Raw genomic sequence first — 27,326 nt, 5'->3', positions numbered from 1 at the left:
GGATGTTTTACAAAAGTAAATGTTGTCCTCTGCCCAAACCTTTTATATCCTACTGACTGACCCTACCACTAACAACAAAGAAAACATAACCTGGAGAAGTGTTTTACTCCCACTTTTCGTGGCCTAGGGTCAGCTGATGGGTGGCCCCAACCCAATGGTCTCTCAGGTTTCACTCTTTGTAGCACAGGCCTCAGCCTGCTGGTGTAGTTCAAACCAATTATGAATGGTTCCTGTTTTTCTAGAAAGGGGTATTCCTGACACCCTCACCAGTGTGTTACTCAATTCAAAAGGTTTAGTCCTTACTTGCAGTACTTGTAGGTAGATTCATTCCTTCCTTCCCAGCCCTTTGACATATCCGAAGTGAAAGAGGAAACCACATTGGTTCCACATTTCCAGGACCTAGGCCATCAGAGTGGGGTCAGTAAGCAAGGCATTCCCAGTTAAAGACCCCTGTACATTATTATCGTGGTCGGTCTCCATGTAACCCACAAACAATTGGGATTCTTGTTTCAAGGGTGATGTTAAAAATTCTTCACCAGCGGATTCTGAGATCAACTAGACTGCGGAAAACGCACCCCCCATTTTCAAGTTCTCTCTGAGGGGCTCCAACACAGGAGATCTTCTTCCACCCCTCTACGGTGGGCCCAAATTGTGTTGTGGCCTCCTCTAGGAGCTGTAAAATCTCCTCCAGTAGGAGGTCTTCGAGTGGAAGGAAGGGTACAGAGGGTTCTTGTCTAGGAGATGGTGGACGAAAGGGAGGCATTAGCCCTAAGAAACAGCCTGTAAAGCCCAGAAGCAATAGATAAGAGTTTGTATACTCCAGGACAAACAAAGCTAGCCTGCCCCACACGGAAGAATAATATTGGAAGTCAAATTAAAAGAGGTTTGTACCTGGGTTTTGTTGAGAAATTGCAGAGTGGCTGAAACGCTGCCTTTTCCTCTACCCAGTCATTTGTAAGGCCTGTTGCTGCTTGCCTGAAAGCATCTGACCCATGCACCAGTGGGTAAAGAAGAAATGAAAGGTATGTCCCCTGGTGAAAGACGTTGATTGCTGTTGGATGCTGTGGTGGGTCAGAAGGGTCAGACACTTTAGTGGTTTTTAATGAAAGTATATAGATACGGCCTAACTTTCCTAATCCTATCACTAAAGGGTTCACCCTACACATCTAAAAGAACTAAAGTCAGGAAGTCTTCAAATAAAATTCAGTCCAAACCCAACTCTACCTGACCGTACCACTAAGATAAACTTCGACTCATCCAAGAGAAGATCCTTATTGTCTTGGGTTGGTGATGTCTTCAATGGTCTCTGGATGAAATGTCTATTTCACTAGTTTCCTCTCTTTATAATCTTCTTCAATAAAGCCTGGATCGCTCCTCCATGAGCTCTATTAATTCTTGGACAACACCCCTGGATTGTGTGCTTTCTTTAGGGATATGTTGTGGATAATTTGATCTCCTATTTTATGGTCTCTCAATTTAATATTGTTTACATTACGTGGGACTTCATCCCCTTGTATAATACTGCTCTCTACTGGGATTCATTTTAGTGCTTTCTCTTCGATTCTTGTACTCTTGGTTTAAGAGACACTATCGCTTCGTCCCAGTGTATTTGTATCTAGTCTCTCTCCATTTCCCTTTTCGATGTATTTGGTATTCGCTCTACGAACTCTCCACATTATAATTATAATTGTTATTTAGAACACGCTTAATACCAGCAAGTGGTTTCTAAGCGCGGAATCGGGATTCGAACCTGTGTTGCGCTGCGTTGTCTTGCTTCCAAGACTAACGTGTTGCCCCTGAGCCATCCTTACTTATCCTACCTTATCCTGCCAGATATTTAGTACTTGTGTCTCTTCTATACGTTATTCCCCTCACAGGAGTGCTGTTATTGGCTCTAGACACCTCTCGCATTGGTAATCCAACAATTGCGTTCCACTTAACTCGGCTTTATGACTGGGACGAGTTGTACACTTCACGAGTTCCTGCCCCGTCAGGCATCCTACTTTTCCCATGTTCCCTGTACCTTCATGGGAGTATGAGAAAATGCAGGGCTCAGCACTCGTCAGGGATTCTTCTCTGTACTCGGTTTCCTATCTTTCAGTTTTTGTCAGCAGGCTGCTCTCGGCTTCCCCTCGGCCTACTGCCTTCTTCGGGAGCAGATGACAGGGATCTTCGCTTGCTCCCAGCAGTGATGGTCTCAGCATAGTTGTGCGTGTACTTTGCCCACCACAATTAGTTTGTGGTCACACCACCAGCAGGTCCTGGACACCTCTTCCCTCTCGGGCAGCGGTTTCCCCAGTGCCTTGCTCCCCCGCCTCCCAGCATCTCGCTCTGGCGAACCTCTCCTGTAGGTCGCTGGCTCCACGGCTAGTCTTGACTATGCCCCTAGTTGGTGTGATCACATCAGGGGGCTTCCATAGCGTCCAATACACTCTCCTCCTCTACTCGTCGCAGTTAAGTGCTAGAGTCTTAAAGAGACATCTTCCACATTCTCTGATGGTTTTGCCTCAGCATTGCCTACAGCCATATACAAGTACGTTACATTCTTCTTCCCAGTAGGCAGTCACATTTATGCCAATAGTGTGGCTGATCCAAGGAGTTCCTCACAGGAACGGAGTCCTTGTCCACCAAGAGTAACTTAACCAGAATAGGTGGTGATTCCTCAGAGTTTAAACCCGCTTTGGGGCTTTTCTCACTTCTGCTCCCCAGTCTGGGGCTTCTCAGTACTCACCCCTCTCTGGGACATCTCTCTCACCATTCTGGGGCTTCTTGGCTCTTTCCCAACCTTGGGCTTCTCGGTATCGCTGATGCTTTGGTGCTCTCTGGGAGGGCTGTGTAGTCCGCCCATGCCTCCTCTCACCACAGAGCCACTTATGTGAGTCGCCAACTCTGTGAGCCGGTGTCTTCTCTCCATTTCCCGTTGCTCAGTGCAGAGATTTGTGAGCAGCTCCTCTAGGCTCTAACTCGGTCCTCTGTACCAAGTGTGGATCTCTGGGCACAACGCCACATCTGGTGTTTTCTTCATCCAAGCTTCCCAATGCCCACTGTGCGCTGCTGTACTACTGAACTCTGCGGGCTGTATGGATAGGTTTCTTATTTGTTCTTGTTCTGCTGTTTTCCAGGAGGAGTACTGAATAAAGTTGGGAAAAGAAGCCATGGTAACCATAAAGGGGCCATAGGTTTATCATACCCTTTACTCCGATACACCTCCACAAAGGGGTTGGTGTCTGGGGATGAGGGATGGTGATTGAAATCCCTCTCTGGGAGATTCCGGTCCCTTCAGGGGGAGTCACCTCCCGATGGATCCCGCTTACCCGTTCCCATAGGGGGTGTTAAGCATAGCAGGCTTACTTCCCTAGTCCTAAAGAAGGTGGTGACGGAATCCTTGAATTCCTCACATAATTCAGTCTTGGAGGGGTTAAAGCTTCAGGTAAGGACTGGACATCCATGCCTGGAACAATGTGATTTACGCCTTGAGTCTACGATGGAGGTTATCTTGAGGTAGAGCTGCGTGTCATCTGCCTATTGGTGGATGTCATGTGGAGCAAGAAGGGTACCAAGCAGTTCCAAGTAAAGATTGAAGAGTGTGGGGGAGAGGATGGATACTTGCAGGAGTCAACAGTTGAGTAAAATAGGTGATCCGGTGGAATCCATTTATACGAACTGGTGGCAAGAGAGACCCCCCCCCTCAGCCCCTCCCCCAACACAGCTAGGCTTTTTCAGCCAAACAGGAGTCCTCCTTTTAAGGCCAATGCGGCCAGAGACGTGGGCTATATTTTCCTGCACTTGTGAAGAGCTGTGCATTGGCTGGCAAGTGACCCACTCTTCTGTCTTGTGATTGGGTCCTGAACATGACAAACACATTTTTTGTGCAGGACAAAACCAAACATGTGCTTCCCACAGTCCTTAAAGGTTTTGAACCACATGGACTTCGGTGGAGACATGACCTAGGACAAAGTAGCAGGCAAATGTTTCAAAAGCAGCCTTCTGAGCACACTGTAAATAGCAACTTCCATCACTGGGCGTAGCCAGATCCATATATACAACCTACAATGTCACATCTGAAGTTATGGGTTCCAACAACACTGATTGGATTTGCAGTGCAGCTCCTGGAAGACAAAAAGGTTTAAGCCAGAGTTGCACCTAAATGGATGCATCTATGATGAATCTGTGGGAGGAAGGAATTGATTAGAATTATCAAGGAAACTACCACTAAATGGTGCTCACGCTGCTCTTGCCTAACACTTCGTGCCACTACCACGAATGAGAGAAACTCTCTACTAATGCACCCGTTTATATGCTCCACTAGGGCCCCTCATTCCCCAGATATCCATCCCTTCCTGCCTATTCCTTGCCTCCAACTCTTCCCAGAACCCCCCTCCCCTCCATCAAGCCATTCTGTGATCAATCACAGACTGTGGCAGTATGTTAGCTTCCCTGTTTCTGGTCCACCTCTCTGTGGCCCTAGCCCACTCACTTCCCATCTCTGTGCACCGGCATTACTGCTTTACAATTCCTAGTCCCGAACTTGGTTCTTTTCTCCATTGCCCTTCCGCCTACACTCCTTGACACAGCGTACCTGTCCAGCGGCTGTCCACATCAGTGAACACCAAAGAAAATATACGTCCTCCTTTAAAACATTATCTACAACTCTGTCCCCATCCGCTGCCTGTGCTGGTCCTAGCTCAAAATTTCTGTGTCCCTCTTATTGCTCGTTTTTTGTTGTAAACATGGTTTGAGGGCATTATATTTTGATCAGATCACAGCCAACTCTCCATTTCCCAGGAGGTCTAGTCAGAGACAGGCCTACTGGTTCATGAACCTATAGGACCCAACACTTGTGCATAATCTAGACCAGGATTGAAAATGTGCACTCGCCACTCTTCATGGTCAAGTGGTAATTGATTCCTGCTGAATAATATATGGTGGGCTGAGTACTAGTAGAGCACTGAGGGGGCAAGTGACGTTTTATGCCTGTGCAGTGGTTTGTAACTTAGAATGTTTACCCCTGATCTGCACAGATTCTAAATTCTATTATTGGGTGCTTGTTCTTGTTAAGCTGTACAATGATCATCAGTGACAGTCCATTGCGAGATGCAACTAAAGATTCTGTTCTACTGGATGCCACTTTAACAAATGTCTCCATTGGATTAAACATGGACTTCAAATGCATCGACAATCAAAACATGTACCTGGTTAGTTCAAAAGGAAGGGTGATTTCCAATGGAGTGCCTTTGAAGCTATGACTTTCCCCAAGAGCAAATTTCGTAGTTTGCCCATTAACAGCAACCTTCTGGATTTTAAGATCCTTGGTATCCAAAACCTGCAAAAAGATTTTAAAAAAATATCTACATTAGGCCAAAACAACTGCAATATATATCTGCAGTCACCTTCTAAAAAGGTTAACTTTTCCAATGCAGTGGGCTGAGACACTGTGCTGGAAAGAACATGCCATAAATGAATAAGGTTACTCACCAGCACAACTAAAAGTAAGAAACACCCTATAATAAAACACTCAACATCAATCGCAGCAATAATTCCAATAAACAAAGTTGTGCTTTGACAGACAGCTTCCTCCCCGTGTACAATGGAGGATGTGGAACATGGCAACATCTGTGCAATCCAAACGAATGGTGGCTTGCCAAAATTAACAAGTGTTGACAAAGCCAAAAGATTTACCCTTGTGTTAACAAGGAAAGGTGTGTGCGTGAAGATCTGTCTAAGTGTTTTATATAAGGATGGGCTAATCGTGAAAGACACCTTTATCCAGAAGGTAGCATCTATGCAGTGGCAGACAGATGGATACAACATTAAGGAGGTGGTTAGTGCAGGGATAATCCCAACCGTACAACACCTCTTTGCCCAGAAGAGGGTGGACAGTGCAGGGCCATGTTCAAACTGGTACCATCTAAACCACTAAGATGTGCAAGCTGAGATGAGTTTGTAGTTCCTGTAGCCGAGGGTCATGTAGGCCTATAAACAGCGAGTTCCAAAGACAAAATGGGGGATAATGGGAGCTTGGTTGGTCATTTTGAAGGCGTTCAGGAAGAAATGTATCCATAGTACGTTAGTTTGAAGGTGGTATAGCAGGGCACTGAGAGAAGATCTGTGGTCAAGCAGAATACCAAGGATTTAGCCTGGAAACTGATATCTAGGATATGCATGAACTGGGGGTAAAGAGGAACACTCTTCTGGGCAATTAGAAGCTATTATTTTGTGGTCTTATTTAGGCGAAAGAATTTAAAAGAAATCGGTGTTGGATGTTATAACAGCAACTGGCAGGCACTTGCACATTATCTGAACGCCTAATGGGTAATATTAGGGATGCGGACTAGATAAACCCACTGAACTGGAAGGGGGGAAATGACAGCTAAGCCTTACTGGACAGGGAAGAGCTGTTCAAACTATTGCCTCTGGTAGGCCTACCCTTTCAGGACATGGAAAAGAACAGCATGGTCTATGTTGTCAGAAGGAGAAGAGTGCAGCAGTGTTGGATGGTGCGTAAGAGATCCAACCTAAATTTTGCAGCTGAAGTTTTTGTTTTGGTGGCAGGGGGATCAACATACTTGTTACATAGGTCAACTGATGTGGGCTGTGTTTTTCATAGTGTTAAGCTTGGAGAGACCCTGGATTCTGATGACTAACTTAATCTACCCCTCGTAACAAATAGACCTTTATGTAGAAACGGAGACAGGTTGGCATTCTGGTTGGCAGAAACATCCATAATAATTACCCTGAGAACTGTCAACCTCATGTCTCACAATGGCACAAAAACCTAACACAGCATGTTTGGGGTTAGGATTATGGTGAATAGCTCACTCGTCAAACAGTAAAAGCACAGTTTTTAACCAGCTAATTGGTCAGCAGCGTGGTCTAGACAAAATAATTGTACATATACTTTACTGCAGAAAATAAATATTACACTGCTCCAAAAAGCTAGGATGGACTGCAAATGGCAACAAGCTTCATGCCAAAGAAGCATTTGAAGGACCTGCAATAGTCACTGCTGGCCAATCAAATATAGAGTTTTGCAAAGCCACACTATCAACTCTAAATATGACTGCACATTTATAAACCAGGATGTCTGAATAAAACACACCCAAAAGTAATCAGAAAACACGATCCAAAGACCTCAGAATGAATTCATAAAGGAAAGGACGAAAATATAAAAATAAAATTGAGAATTGGATCAATTTACAGGTATATTCTTGTATAAAACAAACTCTGAATTCCAGGAATCTTACTGGATTGACAGTCTAGACTCTATGGCCCCAGGGGACATGAATGAGGAATGTAATCTGGCAGGTTTCCTCAAACCTTCGTGCTTATCATTGGACTCTGGATGCACTTCTATTTTATCTTCAGTGAGTTACATGTAAATGCATCTTTTTTTTGTAGAAACCAGATGATTTTTATGTGTAGCCTACTATTATTTGAAGTTCCTATTTGATATGGTATTTTGCTCCGATTTTTATTTTAGACCCGCTTCGTTAATCCATTTGGTATATTTTACAGACACTCCATAATACGGTTCACCCTCTCCTTTTTTCGTGTTTATCACTATGTTCTTGTTTTTAAGTTTATCCTCATCTTTGTCTATTCATTTTGAGTTACCACAAATTTTCATTTCCTTTCCCTTCCCTTCATTTTTTTTATTTTTTATTAACAGCCTGTGCGGTGGCCAGGTCGAGTGCTGCCACGTCATTGCACTATCACGTGATGTAACCTCGCCGGTCTTTTAAAAAACTTATTTTTGTTGGCTTTTGCGCCTTTTGGCCTACCACAAATCTGTCAAACCGTACGTGGCACGCCTCAGTGCTGGTCCTGAGCACACTCTCATGTTGCTCCTCTAATGTGTATCTGGAGATTCCCCACTCATACCATCATATGTACCTTCCTTAGGTTTAGTTTTTTTACTTTTTTAGGCCAGAATACACTTTGTTTCAACATTATGAGGTACTACACGTTTTTATTTAGATGTTGCCATTGTTTGTGTGCGATTTCTTTACTACACGGTTTATTTATTGGTGAACCCCTGGCACTATTTTGGATGACAGTATCTCTGTTTGATTTTAGTCACTGATGGTCCAAGCTAGAGCACAGTGACAGGTACCTTTTCAGTTGGCTAGACTATTTAACCCAATATTTCTTCGTGTTTGGTACCTTTTGGATACATGGGATCACTATATTATTTTTGTCTTTTTTTAGATTCACCCTGATGAAGGCTTTGGCCAAAAAGCATTGGCTACTGCGATCTGTGTGCTTCAAATATAAGCAAGCGTGTTGGACATTATAAAATTACTAAAAGATGTTCCCATTGAAGATGCATCTCGAGTACTGGATAATATGGTCAGCATGCTTGCTGTACAACCAATACTGTGCGCACACAGCGCCTGAGCAGGCTGCTCTGGTATCTGAGATTGACTCTCCCAATTGAGCCCATGGGTATTACGTTGTGCTGCTTATACTATAATTATCTCTACTTATTTTTAGTTTGCACTGCGACACCTAATAGCCCAAACTATTGTATTCAGAATACAGATGTTAAGTAGACATAAGGAGGAATGCATATGACGAAGCACCCAGAGAAATGACATTCGAGGAGGGGCACAGTATTGTTTAGCTATGATCCCTTCCATTCGCTACCCAAGGCCATGCTAATCCCTATGCCTATTCCCACCCATTCCTGCCTCTCCCCGTCAAAACCCCGTCTGGCAGAAGGTCTGTAGCTTGCAATGCCCTACCTACGCCCCTCGCAGCCCACGACTACAAAACGTCAGCATGTTTGGGCCCTTCTTTTTCAACAGGACCTTTCCTTCTAGTGAAAGCAGACCAGGCTTTGGAAAAATATCCATTTCAAATCAATCAACAGCGACCAATGCTAGGTGGCGCTCGGTCATTTGTAGGGTGATCAGGGCGTTCGCTTGGGTGTTCAGCCTGCACTCTTCCTGCTGCTCCCGCCCATCCACATATGCACCCGGTCTCAACACATTGGGATAGTTCATGTTCTCACTTCCAAGACGACCCTGGCACACACTCTGAAGCCCCCTCCGTGACAGCTTGTTTTCTGATCGTCGTGAGCTGAGAAGGCACGGTGGACGCCATTTGCTCTTGATTTGCTTTTAGTGTGTGTTTATGCAGAAAGAATTCCAGTGTTAAGAATCCATCACTTCTTGGCCTCTACCCAAGAACATGTGCTCTCCCCAGATAATCAGAGTATTGCACCCATTCTGGCCTGCCTCACTTAATACTAAGCAACATGCTCATAATTTTCCAATTTATCTTAGATTTTAATTTAATTTCTGCACACCCAGTTTCATGTGCAAAAAGTAATTTCGCTCCCCGGTGCTGCTGTGCAGTTTCCCTTAATGGGTGACCATTGTATCGCTCGAACGAGCCACAAGAAGGTGAATAGATTCAACACAGAAATGACCTCGCATTTTATTTTGCAAATACAGGCAGTAGCTATGGATAGGCCATTAAAACAATAACACAATATCCGAAATGAAAAGGGTAAGACCCCATTTTTAGTTTGGCTTTTGGGTATCACTTGCAACACCTATACAGACCAAACATTTGTATTAAGAGTACAGATTTATTATTTATTTTTTATTGGGTTTTCATTTATACAGAAAGATCAAACAAAATGAACTTAACAATTCCCTCCCCAGTTTTACCCCAAGAGCCTCTTTCCAAAACCCTCCCAAACCCCCATCCTCCTCCCCCTTGTACACAGGATGCTAGTCCATCGTTAATTTAATGTCCAATATTCGTAAATTCTGCTGACAATGTTGTTCCGTATAATCCCCATGCAAGAAGTTCAGAATCGGCACTCATTCCATTGAAAATATAGCCTGCGCCACTTGTATCATATAGGTGACCCATTCCAATGATACAAAATTCCACAATTTCAGGAACCAGTCTTTTATATGTGGGGGGTCTGGGGATTTCCATTTCTGAACCACTACCAGTAAGACTGCCACTTGAAGGATAAAAAATGCCTCCCTCTTGTACTTTGGCCAGATTATATTGTCCTGTTTTGTTAATCCTAGAATGCTTTCCCCCCAGGGACCTCTCCATCTTGAAAGCGAACATTATTCCCATGTTTTCATGGACTTCCATCCAGAAATGGGCCAATTTGGGACACGACCACCAAACATGCAGCCATTCTCCTTTTCCCCCAAATTCCCTCCAACATGAGTCCGGTACCCCTGGAGTCATTAAGCGTTTGGGAGTATAGTGCCATTGGTACATTAATTTAAGACAAAATTCCCTAATATGTATAGATCTAGTCATTTTGAGTATGACTGACCATAGACGAGACCATGTTTCTTCCTTAGGTGAGAACCCCAAAGGTTTTTGCCCAAGCTTGTTAATATGTCAGAGGACTTGTCAGAGGTTGGTCAATCAGAAGTTCATAAAATCTGGAAATCAGATGTTTATCTCCCAAACTGGATGCCAAAAATTGCTTAAATGGAGTTAATGTTCTTAAATCCGCTGATTTATTGGATGGAGCCATCAGCCAATGGCGGACTTGAAAATATTGAAAGCGCTGACTCTCCTGGACGGCCAGTTCCTCTTTGCAGAACGCTAACGACTTAATGTCTTGCCCCAAAAACATATATCAGAACTTCGTACATCCCTGTCTTTTCCAATCAATTAAGGAATTGGGAGCTGTACCTGGAGCGAACTGTGGATTTGCGAATAAAGGGTTGAAAGGGGAGAGAAATGTGGTGAATTGATACTGTCGGATAGCCTGATCCCACATTTCCTCTACCAATCCTGTAATCTCGCTATAATATATGTTTCAAGGTCTATCTGTTCTAGGCAGCCAGATTTTCTCTGCCATTCTAGGTCCCACTATAGCCCTTTACATCTGTCTCCATCTCCTGTTCGTACCTTCCCAAACCATTTTTGTATTACTCGTTGCTGCGCTGCTCGATAATATTCTCTAAATTTAGGAAGGCCCAACCCTCCCCTATTAGGAAGGAGCATTAATGTTTTCAACGCAATGCAGGGGGTTTATTCTTCCATATGAAATTTGAGATTATTTTATGTCATGAACAGAAAAAGGAAGCCGGGATTCGGATCAGAAGGGCCTGAAATAAATACAACACCTTAGGTAAGATCATCATCTTAACTGAGTTAACCTGGCCCAACCATGAAACCATCAGGGGGTTCGAAGATTGAACTAGCTTCTGAATCTCCACCAAAGGTGGGCGGAAGTTAGCAGCGTATAATTCCCAGAGTGAACGTGTAATGTTCACTCCCAACACTCTAATGCCTTTTAGTAACCAGTGAAACTGCGTTGTTTCCATATCCAATTCACCTTGTTTAAGTCGAAGGTTTTAAGACCAGCTACTCTTCCAAACTCCTTCAAGTGTGCAAAAGCTACAGGCAAAGAAGTTCTTGGGTTAGTAATCGTAAGAAGCATGTCATGTGAATAAGCCATTAGTTTATGACTTTCTCTGCCAAAGGATAAGCCATGTATTTTATCTGATTGACGGAGTCGCGATAGCAATGGTTCTAGATGTATTGCGTAAAGCAGGGGAGATACGACAACCCTGTTTCATACCCCTGTGGAAAAAAAACCTACAGAGATAACTGCCTATTTATAATCAATCTGGCCGAGGGGTTCATGTAACTAGCTTGTACCATCACTAAATATTTAGGACCGAAGCCCATTGTTCATAGAGTGCCAAACAGGAAGAACCACTCTACAAGGTCAAAAGCTTTTTTTTAGCATCCAATGACGCCAATATAGCCTCATCCCCTTTTTAGCTACCTTTTTGAGATGATGGCAAATTCGCTGATCATCATGGGTTTGTCGCCCTTTTATAAACGCTGTCTGATCGGGTGGATAAGCATAGGCATAAGGCCTTCTAATCGATTTGCCAGAGTTTGTGTAAATATTTTTGCAACGATGTTCATAAGGGCTATCGGGCGGTAAGAGCCACATTTAGCTACATCTTTCCCCGATTTCGGGATAAGGAATATTTTTGCCTCCTAGATAGAAGCTGAAATTTTACTGCTTTTAGCAGAGTTGAAGAGGTTGGTTAATCTTGGGGCCAAACTTGCTTGAAACGCTTTATAAAAAGCAGCAACACAGCCATCTGGTCCTGGGGCTTTGTTTAAGGGCAAGTTAGCCATCACAAATAGTACTTCCTCCCGGGAAATGTCTGTCTAAATTTGTCCTCTCCGCCTCTGAAATTTTCCCTAGCTGAAATGTTTGCAAATATTTCTGTTAAATTGCCAGCTCCGGACAATCTGATTTGTATAGTGCTGAATAAAATGCATGGAACGGGGTTATAATTTCTTCCGTCTTCATTACCCACTTCCCTAATTAATCTTCCACCCTCTGTATAGTTTGAGCCGTTATTTTCTGTTTTAATTTTCTGGCTAACATTCTGTCCACTTTGTTTGCTTTTATATCTTTAGTTTGAAATATAATCGTTTTTTTCCTGCTTGTTTGGTGTGTATGAACTCCGGTCTACCCATAGCATTGCGGTATTGCGGTATTGCTTCTGGAGATTTAATGATGAATCTACCGCCATCTGTTTTAATGCATCCTTTACCTCCCCTTCCAGGTCAAGTCCCATTTTACGCCTACGTTTCTTCCTGTAGGCTTGTATTGCGATAATCTCCCCTCTAAGGGTCACCTTGAAAGCATCCCAGACTATATCTATGATCACTTCCTCGCTCAGATTAGAAAAGAAAAATCTCTATAATCTTACTGTCTAGTTCATTACAGAGAACTTGATCTGACAATATTCCTCTCGGAAACTTCCAGCTCCAAAGTGTGGGAGCGACTTTAGGGAGGTGGATTTCAAAAGTCAAAGGTGCGTGATCTGAAATAGTGATGGTGTGGGTATCGATTTGTGTTCCTCTACCTATCAAATGAACAGTGACCGAGAAATAATCTATCCTTGAAAAGGATTTGTGAACATGAGAATAAGTATATGCTCTTTCCCCTCCTTTCAGAGTTGGCAAGAGCTCTTTTAAGTGTCAACTGCTCAAATGTTTGTCTAAGGGCTATGGAGGGCAGAGGGCGAGCACTTCTGGTATTAGAGCTCCTATCTCTTACAGGGTCCCATGCAATGTTTAAATCACCCATTAGAATCATTTCACCCTGCCCAAACCTGTCTTGTCCTGTATTTGGGGAATATACAGAGACCAATGTTATAGTTATCAAACCCATCTGCACTAAGAGACAGAGGAAACAACCCGCTTTATCCACTTGGAGCTTCATAATAGAAACCGGTGTCCCCATCTCAAATGCAAGCAGTACCCCCACCGTCTTCCCTTTTGCATTAGCCTGCCTGATTATTCAGTAATGTTTTAACTTTAACTTATATCGATCCTGATATTTAATGTGTGTTTCTTGTAAAGCGACAAGATCAGGTTGATGTGTATGTAATAGTCATTCTAACTTCTTCCTTTTAACGAGGGTGTTAAGACCCCTAATATTAAGTGTCAAACAACAGAATGTAAGGCTAAAACACTACATTGGGGATGCACCTACCAGGACATCTCTAACCTGTGGATTCCATTCTTGTGTACTACCCATCCCCACCACTAGTTTCCCATTCAACACCCAATGTAAACCCTCCCCCGACAACCCCAACAACCTTTCCCCCCCTCTGTGGTGTAGATCATCCTTGCGATTCTTTCCTCAGAATGTGTCCTCGGAGATGACCTACTCCCTAGCACAGGGATAAATGCCGGGTACACTAAAACCCGATTTGTCTTTAGTGAGTTCCAAGATGAGTCTATACGAAACCCCAACTTTAGATAAGGTACATTTTCACAGATCACAAAGGACATTATTTATCCAAATCGTCTGCCTTCTGGCGTGTTGAATCCCAAGTCATTCAGATTTCTGGAGGCTTTTCCGTGGAAGAAGGGCCTTTTTGATTTCTTGTCCAGGTGCGTTCCTGGTTGACCATTCCCAATATCGCGGGCCTCTAGGAGCTTGTGCACATAACATGGAATTGGTGTCTACATGATCTTCCTGATCCAAGCGCAGGATTCGAGCTGCCTCCTCCTTGGTTGTGACTCGATACTGTTTACCTTCCCAAGTAAACAAGAGGCCAAATGGGAAAGTCCATATATATATATATATATATATATATATATATATATATATATATATATATATATATATATATATATATAATATCTTATGCGTTTGCAGACAATGTAGGATTTCGTGCATGTCTCCTCCTTTTTTGTAGCATTAACGGAGAAAGGTCTTGGTACAGGTGGAGTTCGTTTCCGTTGAGTGTAATCTGTGCAGCCTTTCTGGCCTCCCTTAAGATTTGTTCCTCCTGGGGGTAACATGACATTGCAGCCAAGGTGTTGCTGGGTCGGGCACTCGAATCTTGACGTTTTGGACCAACCCTATGTATTCTATTGGAATTGTTACCTCCGAGACCGTATCCAGTAAGTCTAAATATTCCTGCGACTTCCTCTTTCAGTGTTGAGTCATTGACTGATTCTGGAATGTTTTGTACCCGAATATTAGACCTTTGTGTTCCATTCTCCAGATCTTCACTTCGCAACTCCAGATTTTGTGTTGCCCTTGCCAACTGTTCCGAGAAGTTCTTCCGACTTTGAGGTGTTTTGAGCTAGATCTTGTATCGTCTTCTCATTGGTATCTGTTCTTTCCAAGAGAGGCAATGTCTTTTCACATGTCTAACAGGCAGATTTAAATTCTGCGGTGAAGGTATCAAATTGAAGTTGCAAAGATGCAGAAAGATTATCCTGGAAAACTTGGAAGCACCGTTCTACATCTTCCTTGGAGGCTGCCATGTCGACGTTCTCAGTGCCCCTGTGTACCACTGCCATCTCGCTACTGTGATCCGGATGTGTTTGAACCCCACTAGACCTGAGCCAACAGCTTCTGATTGGGTTCTCTTTTGGAGTGGGTGGTAGCGAGGAAGTGTGCTCTCTTTTCCCCCCTAGTCCCTGGCATTTACCAATTGCTCCTCTAGGACAGTTCCTACTACTATCTCGTGGTTAAATACCCCTCTGTATTCTCGCTTCAACCTAGGGCTTCAGATCTTTGGATAGATATTGTTTGTAGATAATATGGCAAATAGATCACCTCTGCAGAGAATAAAGGGGGGATTTCTCATTCTTTCACCCCTAGTCGCTTAACAAGTCGTTTCTCCTCTTCCCCCAGCTTTGTTAGAACAAGCGCTTTTCGCCATTACGTGTAGAGCAATTAGCAACAATAGTAGCTTGCAGGACTTTCTCTGAGGTTCATTGGTTCAAGTTGACCGAGCACAGCAACCCTCTATTCTCACACTTCTTTCCAGGGGCAAGTCTCTTCAGACACAACGATTCTGTGGGTGCTATTTATATTATATCTCACCAAATGTGTTGTATTGGCATCTGGATTAGCCCTCTTGTGCAATGTGTATAGATTTTTGCTGCTTCTCCCACAATCCTAACTCCCCGTCTTTCCCCGGTTCCACCACCGTGCTCCCGTTCCCAATATACAGTTTTTTATATATCCAGTACCTGAGGGGTGTTCAATTGCACAACACAACTCTCGTCGGGAGGGGGGGGTGGGTTGGGGGGTTTGTTTCCTCTTATTCCCACTTTGACTGTTCCTAGTGGGTCTCACCAAGGTGTTAGAGGTGGAGGAGTCTGCGTGTTAATTCTGTGCATTGGGAGCTTCATGCAGTGTTGGGTGGCAGTTTTGGGTGGGGTGGGTGGGAATAACTCACAGTTTAACTGCGCAAAGTGTCAATCGGGTCCAGGATGGCCAGCAAAGCTCGTTGCAGAGTCTGTGCCGTTACGGGTGACTGCATGAGTGGTGGATCAACTTTAGTAATGCGCCAGCGGTGGTTCCTACCCCTCAAAGTTACACGTAGCTCATGATTCTCTGTATCAAACCTCATGCAGGGGAGAAATCTGCTGTATCGCCATACCTTCTGCCTGATATGTTTGCCTTGTGCTCTCTGTGTGATATCTCTCAGCTAGGTGTGGCGTCCCTCAGCAGAGCCGGTCGGGGGGGGGGGTTCCATGTATTCCTCGGATGAGGCCGCTCCTCCTTTTGGGATTCAACTTCCCTGAATGAAAGCCGCCTATTCCAGAAATAGGAGCACTATATTCATGCTTATTAATATTCATTCCACAGTTGCAGCTTCATGTGGGGATCAAAGCTCAATCTGCAGTGTCCTTATTGCTAAGCGGCCATCTCGGGAGCCATCGAGAGTACAAATTCTAAGTACATATATAATCACTCTGAAGTCCTTTTTAAAACAAGAATTGGCAAAGCCAACATTTGTGGCTTGTACATAGGTTTTACAATTTTCGCCAGCCTCTGCTATTATATGCTATTAATGGGTAGTTAATACCACTATGGCTGTGCCTGGCAAGTGCCTTTCCTATGCCTACACAAAAGCCCAAACTGTTGGCATTGCCAATGCTTGTTAAACATTGGGTGGTGTCCACTCCCTATCTCTCCACGAGTGGCTGGATTAATGAAATCATTGAAACGGAGACAATGGATCAGAAAAAACCTAGTACATATGCTGGTCAACCATGTGAAAGCACAATATTAGCACAGTCGAATGGAATCTGGAATATCTTTAGGATTTATATTTTATCAAAACCTCTGAACCAGATAATATGATGAATGGGAAATCACCAACAATCAATCGACTCCTTAAAAAGAGGCATGTCCCTATATACCGAGTAATAATACATTTGATAATTCTCATAAAAGATCTCTCATATGGATTATCTGATCAACTGTTACCCAGTTTCAGAGTGATGATCAAGGCCAAGATCCAACAAAAAGCTGTGTTAGCAACCATTTAGATTGGCTTGTGAGCCTGGATGCCAGGCTTAGAGTTCAGCTCGAGTGTGGATGCGGCAGTGCTCGACAACACAAATGAGCAACTGTTCATCACAGACAAAGAAGAGCAGATGGATGAGTTTTGATAAACACTGAAATAAGGATATTCTGGTTGGTCAATTCGAATAACCCATCACTTTCTCCCTTGCCCGTTATATAAACTAACAGGGTTAACAGAATTCTGCCAATGAATAAAAGCAACCGTTCCATCTCAAACAGTAGAACATGGCAGCAAAGGAAACATACAGTGGGTCGCCAGCCCCAACATAGACGGAAGCTACTTTACTGAAAGGCATTAAAAAAGGACTACATCAATACAAACAAACACATCACAGTTTATGGCATTGTTTTAGTTCCCAGGCCAGTATATCAAGGCTGTCTGATCCAGATAAAGAGTTCTGTCAACTTTATTGAACGTGCACCCAATTTTACTCAATTGCTTGACATTTGGAAATTAGTTTAACAACTTTATGGCTTGAGTTGATGGCTATGCGAATGATGAAGTCAGACGTCAGCAGGACTTTAAGATAACATTCCATAACAATGCTTCTCTATGCGCAACTGGTCTTCTCTGGCCCACCGCTGCATGACTTTGGGCAGGAGATGCAAGAATAGGCAGACTTGCGCTGCATCAGAGGGGGCGCGGGGTTATTGTACAGGCCCGAGAATGCCCAATGTCAATTGTCGAACATGGAAAGCGTGAAAACATAGCTTGTGGGTATGGGCAATGGATTCAGCAGTTATTCCTAAAATGCATGGGTTGAGCCTTCCATTTCTGACTTTATATACAGATTGGGAAAACGGCCTCGTTGCTATGTTCCTCTAATTACAAAAAGGAGTTCTGGAACATATGAGGCACATTATTCATGTTATTAGCAACATGTAGGCGATGACTTGGAATGCGTCATTGCCTGGCTGCCAGTGCAACACCCACATGTTAAGCCCTTTCTCTCAGCAGCTCGCCACACCTCCATCCGTCATCTTCCCTTTAACTCTCTCCTGTGCCTGCCTTTCCTGCGCTTCCATCAACCACGTCCTCCCCCCTCTCCTTGTTCGGCCATCTCCTTTTCTCACCACACAAAAACTTACTGTTTGGCCTACTCTGGGCTAAGACAACGTTGCGTGATTTTCCCACTCTTTGCTCACCCACCTAACTCTCCCCTCAAATCACGCCCGAAGCACGCGTTGGGCTTCTTTTTGTCAGCACAAAACTGAACTATCGCCTCTGCTGGCTGCACCCGCCATACCAGTGCTAACCCCTGCTGAAGACCCTAAACATTGAAATACATCACATTGTATCACATTTTGTTACCCCAAATGACATACACCATGTTTTGATTGGAAAACATGATCACTTTATTGGAGTCATCCTAATGGCAGTGGTGTCACCAGGAATCCAATTTAGGAGGAGCAAAGAGGGGACCACAGACAAAAGAAGGGGGGGGGCACAGACAAAAGTAGGGGGGGCGCTTATAAAAGGGCAATGTATGACGTCAGAAGCACACCTGCAGAGAATATCTTGTGCACACCCCACTGCACCTTCCCTCCCATCAGAATGGAGGCACTAAACCATTAAGTCACTAATGATCCATCATTAGCGGTTTTGTGTGCTATATTCTGGTTGGAGGGGCTGTTCTTAGCTGCAGGGCGAACTTAACAGCTCTTCATTGTTGTGCGATTGTGGCTCTGTGCATGTGCTGTACAGTACAGGTAGACAGCACTGTAGACAAAACAGAAAGTAGCCAGGCTGAGGTGGGGGGGGCAGATTTCAGAGGAGGGTCCTGGCACCCCCAGGTGCCCCCTAGCGACGCCACTGCCTAAGGGGCAGTCCTAACCCTAGTGGTGCCCGGCCTGGTGGTGTGCCCGGCCTGCAAAGAGAATATACTCCTGCAGCCCGGGTCATTTTATGTGTCTTTCCAGGGCCAGCTGGTTACAGCCAGACCATTGGGGGGGGGGGGGGGGGTAACGCCCCTTGCACCTCCCCAGGAGAGGGAAGGCGAGCCGGACGTAAGGGGCCAAAGGGACGGCCCCCTATACCGGCTGCCCCTCTAGCGCCCCCTGCGTGGGCTGGCTGAAAATGTTTGTTGAGGCATCCAGATCATTGTAAAATACATTGATCATCTGTGAGGTGCCACAACCACTTAGAAGGCAAGCATTACACTAGACGGCATGGAGCATTTCGCAACCGGCAAGGAAAACAGTTACTAGAGAGACAAAATTATTTCTGAATGCTACCTGTGTCAGTATGGGTTAAGCATAGCAAGTGTGGGTCACTCAGTTCCTTGTCACGTACCCAGACGGACGATGCAAAAAACGAAGAGCGACTTGCAGAACGAACACTCCTCAAAAAGTCAGGGAGAAGGAGGCGGTAACAAAAGCCCGATCTTGCAGGGGTCGCCATCAGCTGCTGCCTTCCGCAAAGTAGATAGGTGCCTCATGATATATGATATGGCATTTATAACGCGCCTAGACACAAGTGTTTCAAGGCGCGACGAGGCAAGGGAGGGGGAACACGGGGTGAGACAGACAACTATCCTACTAGGCCAGGTGTCATTCAGATCGTGCAAGTGCATGGGAAGGGGGAAGTGCAGTACAAGGGATAATAGAACAAAATAACAATAAATAAATGTAAGGCCAGCAGGTGGCAAGTGCAATGGTAAGTGCAGACAACAGGTGTCAAGTGCTGGTGGTGGGACTGTTGGGATACAGAACAGTCCCCAAGTACAGAGGTTGCCAGGAAGGCAGTGCCGGTGTGTGTTATTGGCGGGCGAGGGACCTGGGCCCGCGTCAAAAAGGGTGGTCAGGTAAACAATGTAGTTTCGGTTTCAGTCAGGAGGTCAGCAGGGGAGCGGAGGAGAAAAAGCAGAAGCAAAGAGAAAAGTTTTGAGGTGCTTCTGGAACCGGAGATGATTCTCAAGTTTCAGGGAGCCAGTGAGGCTGTTCCAGTGGGAGACCCCAGCCGAAGAAAGATCTACCACCAACTTGTTGCTTGGAGAAGTGACTGACCCTGAGGGAGTTGGAGGTGGATGAGCGAAGAGCTTGCGAAGGAAGATATTTAGGAAGAGAGAGTTGGAGGTATTGAGGCCCCAGGCCCCAGAAGGCCTTGTGGACAATACAGAGGATTTTTAACTTAATCCTTGCAGCTGCTGGGAGACAGTGAAGAGATTTCAGTCCTGGAGAGATACGATCCCTGGGCTTGAGGCCAAGGACAAGTCTTGCAGTCCTGTTCTGGATGAGTTGCAGAGGGCGGAGAGTGGAAGTAGTGAGATTTAGAAAGAGGCTGTTGCAGTAGTCCAGCCTAGAGAGAGCCAGAGCTCTGGAGACAGTGAGCTTCTGGGGAAAGGAAGAATACCTCTGAGGAGGTGCAGCTGGTAGTGTGACTTCTTAGAGACGTCAGAGATGTGAGGAGAGAAGGAGTGTGTAGAGTCGAAAATGACCCTGAGGTGTTTAGCCTCACTGGTGGGAGCAGGAAGAGGGCCAGGGGATGCCAGCCAGAGTGTGACAGGAAAGGAGAGAGCGGGTGTGCAGATGAGGGAAATCTCAGTCTTACTGGCCTTAAGGATTAAGATCATTGGCGGCACACCACTCCTGGATAGCAGTCAGACAGTCAGAAACGAGAGAGGGAGAAGAGGCTGCTGAAGGTAGCCTGAAAATGAGCTGAGTGTCATCCGCATAGCACTGGAAGTTGGGGCAGATTGCGGCAATATGGTGGGCAAGAAGTGCCAGGTATTGGCTGAACAGCCAGGGAGAGAGGTTAGACCCCTGGGGAACACCACAGGTAGAGATAGAGGGCAGGAAGGACCCAAGTTGAACCTGGGAGGGTCAGTCAGAAAGGAAAGAAGTCAGCCACGCCAGGGCCTGACCGATGAGCCCTATGTTATCACGGAGACGGTTGAGCAGGATGGCATGGCTGACCGTGTCAAAGGCAGAGGAGAGATCAAATAAGATGAGGACATAGGGGTGTTGGAATCAAGGTTGGAGAGCAGGTCTTCACGGATGTTCAGGAGAGCAGTTTGTGCTTCTGGCAGTTCTCAAAGCAAAGCGCCCCTGTGATGGGGGAATATGTGGCACTTCAACCTGTAACTCATCAGGCCCCATTGACTTACACAGTTGGCTGAGATCAAATATTACGCCCCACAGCTGGACACCCTGACTAGACAATGGGATATGGGTAGAGAGAAACTACAGTTTATTCTTGAACGTGATGCCATTAGTCCGATTAGAAGTATGTATCATGAAACATTTGCATAGGATCCATTCCCATGGATCCTATGCAAATAGGCGAGTAACTTAGAGGCTGGTTAGTAGTATAAAACTTGCAACTGCAGTCTAAAAGCGATCTCCACAGCACCATAATGTGCTTACATCCTAACATTTTGCCAGGGCTCAGATGTGTGAAGATTACCCTGGCTCATACCTGCAATGTCTTTTGAGAACTACGATGTGTGTGAGGAGGAAGTGACCCCTCCTGTCTTGGGGTGGGTGGCCTACCAGGGCAAATGGTAGAGTGCATCCTACCCCAAGTAAGGGGTGAGGGAGTTTGGGGATTGGAGCCGGGGGGCGAGGGGGTCCCAGAAACCCCCCTAAACTTGCCTTGAATGTGATGACCAGTACCACTTGATTGCGTCAAGCGCTGTAGAAATTAAATAAAATACAAAAGGTCATGCACCCTCCATTTTGGCCCAGTTCTCTGTGTCTTTGCAGAACTATCCATACTGGAATTCACCACGAGACTGATTAATTCCAGCAGACTGTGAAAGAAAATCAACAACTTCCTGACAGATTCGGATAACCCGGCACAGCGTGTAGAAAAGAAGCATTGACACACTGCAGCCTGAAACCACTGGCAAGCAGACCCAAGACCCAGTAAACGTACGCAATGACGAACACGGTTACAATTTCTGTGGCTCAAAAGGAGGCGAGGCTAGGAGGGGTTCTTGTACCTTTTTAATGCAGCAGCCAGCCCCCAGCGACAAAGTCAGTCGCAGATTGAGCCCTGGAGTCAGGTTGCGCTCCTAGCCAATGAAGGGAGGATGGAAGCAGAAAACGAGGATGAGACGGGTAAAAATAGAAGGACAAGAACTGCAGGATGTGTGAGGTGTTCGGGGAGGTCAGGAGGCATGGAGGTGTACCAAGAGAAGGGGGACGAAAAGTGGAGTGGAGCGCTGAGCGGTCTGCAGAGCAGTTGGAGGGAGGGAGTGAGTGAGTGAGTGTTACTCCCGAAAAAAGAAAGAGAGAAAGAGAGAAAGAGAGAAACAGAGAAAGAGAGAAAGAGAGAAAGAGAGAAACAGAGAAACAGAGAAACAGAGAAAGAGAGAAACAGAGAAACAGAGTAGGGGATGGGGAAGAGTGTTAGAGTAGCAGTGAAGGAAGAGGTAGAGGAGGAATGTAGCAGGGGAGAGTGAGTGGAGTGGTGAATAATGTGGAGAGGGGTAGGTTGAGTAAAGGGGTTAGTAGGTGGTGGATGAAGGTGTAAAGAAAATAGGGAGACGCATGATCAGTGAGAGGGGGAAAAAGTGCAGGGGAGAGTCTCTGAAAAGATACAGGTACTACTTATTCCCAAAGACCACTAGTTGAGGAATATCAAGTCCCAGCTGGAGTCATGTAGATAAGGCCTCGAACTGCCATGCCCCGCGTCATTGGAATTTGCAGAAGCCGGATGTGTGGATTCATTACTGGACCAGGCCTGGAAAACCTTGGAAATACAGGACTGGAGAACACTCAACAAAAAATGTTCTGAGCAGATTTAACTATCCTGGAGTGTACGCGCACATTAAAGAATTCTTTGAAATAAGTCCCATAGGTCAAAAGACCTCACTGATAATGTTCCAAAAGCTCCTCTACTGCCACTACCCATCACCCAGATACCATTCCACCGAATAGGTATGGACATCATGATACCCCTAGAGCATTCCTATATGGGGAACAAACATAACATGGTTATAATGGACTATGCAGCCAGATATCCAGAGGCCTTCCCCTTTGAGAAGCAAAAACATGAAGGCAATCCAGAAAATGTTTATCCCCTTTCCCACACATGTGGGAATTCCCAGAGAAATTGTGATGGACCAGGGCAACTGCTTCATGTCGAAAATGATTGGAGAGAAAGAACTAATGAATGTCAAGACCTTACAAACATCAGAATACCCCCTCCCCCCCCCCACCGGTGGGCTTGCACAAAGGTTCAATCAGACTCAAACATATCCTAAGGAGGCTCTTCGACAATGAGGGGAGGAATCGGGATGGGCCAATTCCGTGGGCTCACTTCACCATACGGAAGACACCTTAAGCTTCAATCAGATTCTCCTTGTTCAAAAAGTCTATGGGCGAGGAATGGGAGCATCCAAACACTCGGCAAACCAGCGAGTATCCCCTGGTACAAAAATACCAGAAACAAAATGGAGAAGGTCAGAGCCCTTGTGGACACCTATGTCACCCATGCCCGAAAGGAGAAACCATAACTCCAGACAATCTGGTCCTCTCCTTACCTGAAGGTTACCGTCCTAACTGCTGAGTCCTGGTCTGTGGCCCTGACATCTGGGCTGAGGCATTGCTAAGGGAAAGACTCATGGCCATCCGGCCGCTTCATCGCAGCGGGCCCGGGCTCTGTCACCACTCCACCCACTTTCGCCGTTCAGGGTGTAAGGGTACAGAAGTAGACTCAGGACACAAAAGGTGGCATGCTTGTTGGTATAGACTTTTATTGAACGAAAAGAAAGGAAGAAACCTACCTGTCCCTATTGTCTGTCTAGTGCAGGTATATTCAACATCTAAGCCCTGTGCCCCCCTTGCACCTTGTTACCCCACTTATCAACTCAACAAGGGGATCTCACCAGTGCCTTTGCACCACTTGAAGACGTCTGCTGGGTTGTTCGGTGTAGCCGCACAGGCAGCATCTAGCTGCGATGCAGCCTTGGGCCAAGCCCCCACCCACGAGTATACTGATTGACTGCATGAACAGGGTAATGACCCTGTGCGAGGATGCCTGCTGGCGGAGCTGGGGTTCCTCAAAGGCCTCACTACAAGGCCTTCATTGCCTGTCTGGGGCAGCAGGGGTGCCCGCCCAGCCTACAATTAAGGTATGCACACGCTTCCGTATATAACCTTACTTTGAAATATTTCCACTGGCATGGCTGTAAGCCACACAACCATACTCCTGACCAGGGAACGTACCCCCATGGCTATTCCTCAAAATTATCGCTCACACCAACATAACGGACGCATTGTTCCCCTTGACTCACACATCCGACGTAGCCACCAGCCTCACTGGACACGGCTTTTCCAGTGTGCACTTATCACCCACCCAGTGCTTTGCTGCACCGCTTAGCTGCGCCACTATGCTCCTGCTAGCATACCATGCGTATATATTTACCCAGCAAGCCAAGCATACCTAAAAAGACACCTCCTCTCTATTATTTTACTGCTCATATAACTCACTTAACCATGCTTCCCATATGCAACTTGTTACTGCCTTTTCTATCTATTGTCTTCATGTATCCTCGCTCACGCTAGCTCACCATGCCCATTAAGAATCCAGCTAGTGGTGTTCGCACAAATACATTACCGCTGTCTTTTATCTCAATGTCATTTACCTCACCTACCATGCTCCTTATATGCAACTTGTAACCCCCCTCATGGTTTATTGTTTACTCGCTCCTGTAACTAGCGCCTAGATGCCCCTGGGCTTAGTGTACTGCTATAAAGAAGAAAATAATAAGTAAATAAACAAGAGGGGTTTCCCTGCCTCAACCAAAACTAATGATAATGTCAGAGTGTCCGTCAAAAGTATAAAGTCCTCTGTCCTAAACCTATTACCATCCCTTACACTTCAACCGAAAATCTATAACTAAACTACACCTTGCTTAGAACAGGATGCTTTAGGCAGTTCAACGTTCCAAAACAATAGTGGGAAGGAGTCTCCCTTTTCCATGCGTTCCTCAGGTTCTCTTTATCAATAGTCTTTTTATCACAGTTCTGTCGTCTGCCAAAGGATATGAATCCCTTCCTCTGGCTTTCTCGCAACTTGCGCAGAAGGGTTCTTTGCCCCTGGTCTTCTTGTAGCTTATGCCAAAAGGTTCTCTTCCCCTGGATGACTTGTCTCATTCTGTGGGTCCCAGACTGATCCACTCTGTAATATCTCTTAACTAGGCCTGGTTCACTAACCTGTCATGGCTCCATTCCAGTTTCTCTGGGGCGTTCTTTCACCACCCCCCCTCCGGTATCAACTCGTGTTTCTTTTCGGTCCCACTGGGACGAGGAAGATGGCTCTGCACTTCCTCCTAACCACAGCCTCTAGAGTATCCCTGGGCCTTCCCGGTCCCCCTCTGTGCACCTTTGTACTTAGTCTGAGAGGGTTCTGTTCCTTGGCAACACCAGACAGCTTCTGTGGCTTCCCCTGGGCTCTCGTGGTCTATATTCGGTGTTCAGCAGCTGTACCACGCTCGTTTCTCTCCATGCGTCAGGTCTCGCCTGGACCACTCGGGTGGGTTTGCTTCTGCCACAGGACACTGGATCCCACAACCTGGCAACTCATGGTGCTTCCTCGCCTTGAAATGACATGATACAACATGGGTATAAAAAAACCTGTATTCGTTTCTGGGTGTGTGGGGTGTTTGTATGAAGTCAGAGCAGTTGGATATGATATATGTCATTTATAACGTGCCTGTACACAAGTGTTTCCAGGCGTGACAAGACAAGGGATGGAAGACAGAGGGAGGACAAGGCAAACGATCTTACTAGGCCTTATGTCATTCCGATCGTGCAACAGAGGGAAAGGAAAGGGGGAGTGGGCGGGGGAGGGGGAGGAGTGCCAGGAAAAGGGAAAGGGGGGGTGCAATCAGAGCAGCATTGCTCTGAGTAAGTGCAGCCAAGGCAGCGCGGCTCTCTGCAAGTGCAAGGAGGTAAGGAACTGTAGAGGTTACAGTTACAGTCCTGAAGTACGTGGTAGGCCCGGAGTCAGTGCAGGGGTGACTGATCATGGAGGAGCCTGGTACCCAGTGAGACTCTGAGGGTAGCCAAGCAGCCAGTCGGCGCAGCAGACAGGTAGGTCAACAGGGGAGGGAGAGGGAGAGAAAGCAGAGGAGAAGAGGAAGGTCTTGAGCTGCTTCCGGAACCTCATGTGGTCTGGCTCAAATTTGAAAGGGGCAGGGAGGCCATTCCAGAGGGAGGCACCTGCAGGGGAGAGAGATCTACCCCCCGCTCTCTGCCTGGAGCTCTGACTGACACTCGGAGTTGGAGAAAGCTGAGCGAAGGGCTCGAGAAGGAAGGTATTTTGGAATAGAGAGTTGAATGAAGTGCAAGCCCTGGCCCCAGAAAGCCTTGTGGAAGATGCAGAGGGTCTTGAACTTGCTCCTTGCAGCCACTGGGAGCCAGCGGAGAGATTTCAGGGCTGGAGAGATATGGGCTTGAGGCCAAGGATAAGTCTTGCAGTCCTGTTCTGGATTAGTTGTAGACAGCGGAGAGTAGAGTAAGGCAGATTGAGAAGGAGGCTGTTGCAGTAATCCAGCCTAGAGAGAACCAGGGCTCTAGAGAAAGTGAGTTTCTGGGGGAAAGTGGGAAAAGAGAGAATACCTCTACCTCTAAGGAAGTGCAGCTGGTAGTGGGGCATCTAGGCAAGGTCCGCAATGTGAGGAAAGAAAGAGAGGAGTCGAAGATGACACCAATGTTTTTTGCCTCACAGGAAGGTGAAGAAAGAGGGCCCAAGGAGGACGGCAGGAGTGAGAGAGGGAAAGCGGGAGGTGGGATCCCAATGAGAAGTATCTCCGTCTTACTGGGATTAACGCAGAGATCGTTGGAGGCGAACCAATACTGAATCGCGGATATACAGTCAGGAATGAGCAAGAGAGAAGAGGAGGCTGAGGGGAGCCTAAAGAGAACTGGGTGTCATAAGCATAACACTGAAAGTCAGAGGAGAAGATAGAGATCAGGTGGGCCAAGTAGACATTGAAAAGACGGAGTGAGAGAATAGAGCCCTGAGGAACACCATCTGTGAAGAAAGAGGTGGAGGAGAGAAAGGACCCAAGTTGGACCTGGGAGGGTTGGTCCAGGAGTCTTGAGGTCAACCACTCAAGGGCATGATCCACGATGCCCAAGTTCTCACGGAGTCGATTGATTAGGATGGCATGATTGATTGTGTTAAAAGCAGAGGAAAGGTCAAGGAGGATGAGGACAGAAGGAAGACTGGAGTGAAGATTAGAGAGCAGATCTTCCTGGGTGTCCAGGAGAGCAGTTTCTGTGCCTCTGGCTACTCTGAAGCCAGACTGATGGTCATGAAGACAACCAACAGATTCATTGTGGAGAGTAAGCTGGGAGATGGCCAGTATTTTCCAGGAGTTTGCCCAGGAAAGGAGTGATAGAGATCAGGCGATAGTTTGCCAGACAGGTAGGATCAGCAGAATGCTTTTAAAGGAGGGGGTGCACAAGAGAGTGCTTGAGGAGAGCGGGGAAAGATCTAGTG

At 46.0% G+C, this 27,326-nt stretch overlaps 1 protein-coding gene across 1 annotated transcript in view; it reads right to left on the bottom strand.

Moving 5' to 3' along the window:
* The window catches only part of LTA4H (leukotriene A4 hydrolase), a 590,002-nt gene that overhangs the window by 449,110 nt on the left and 113,566 nt on the right, over nt 1-27,326 (bottom strand). Inside the window, exon 2 of the mRNA XM_069629348.1 lies at nt 5,193-5,323. Within this exon, the coding sequence (XP_069485449.1) occupies nt 5,193-5,323 (131 nt within the window). The remainder of the gene's footprint in view (nt 1-5,192; nt 5,324-27,326) is intronic.

The sequence above is a fragment of the Ambystoma mexicanum genome, chromosome 12, assembly GCF_040938575.1.
Source record: "Ambystoma mexicanum isolate Mex_15411 chromosome 12, UKY_AmexF1_1, whole genome shotgun sequence".
Lineage (NCBI taxonomy): Eukaryota > Metazoa > Chordata > Amphibia > Caudata > Ambystomatidae > Ambystoma > Ambystoma mexicanum.
This window is presented reverse-complemented; position numbering and strand designations above follow the sequence as displayed.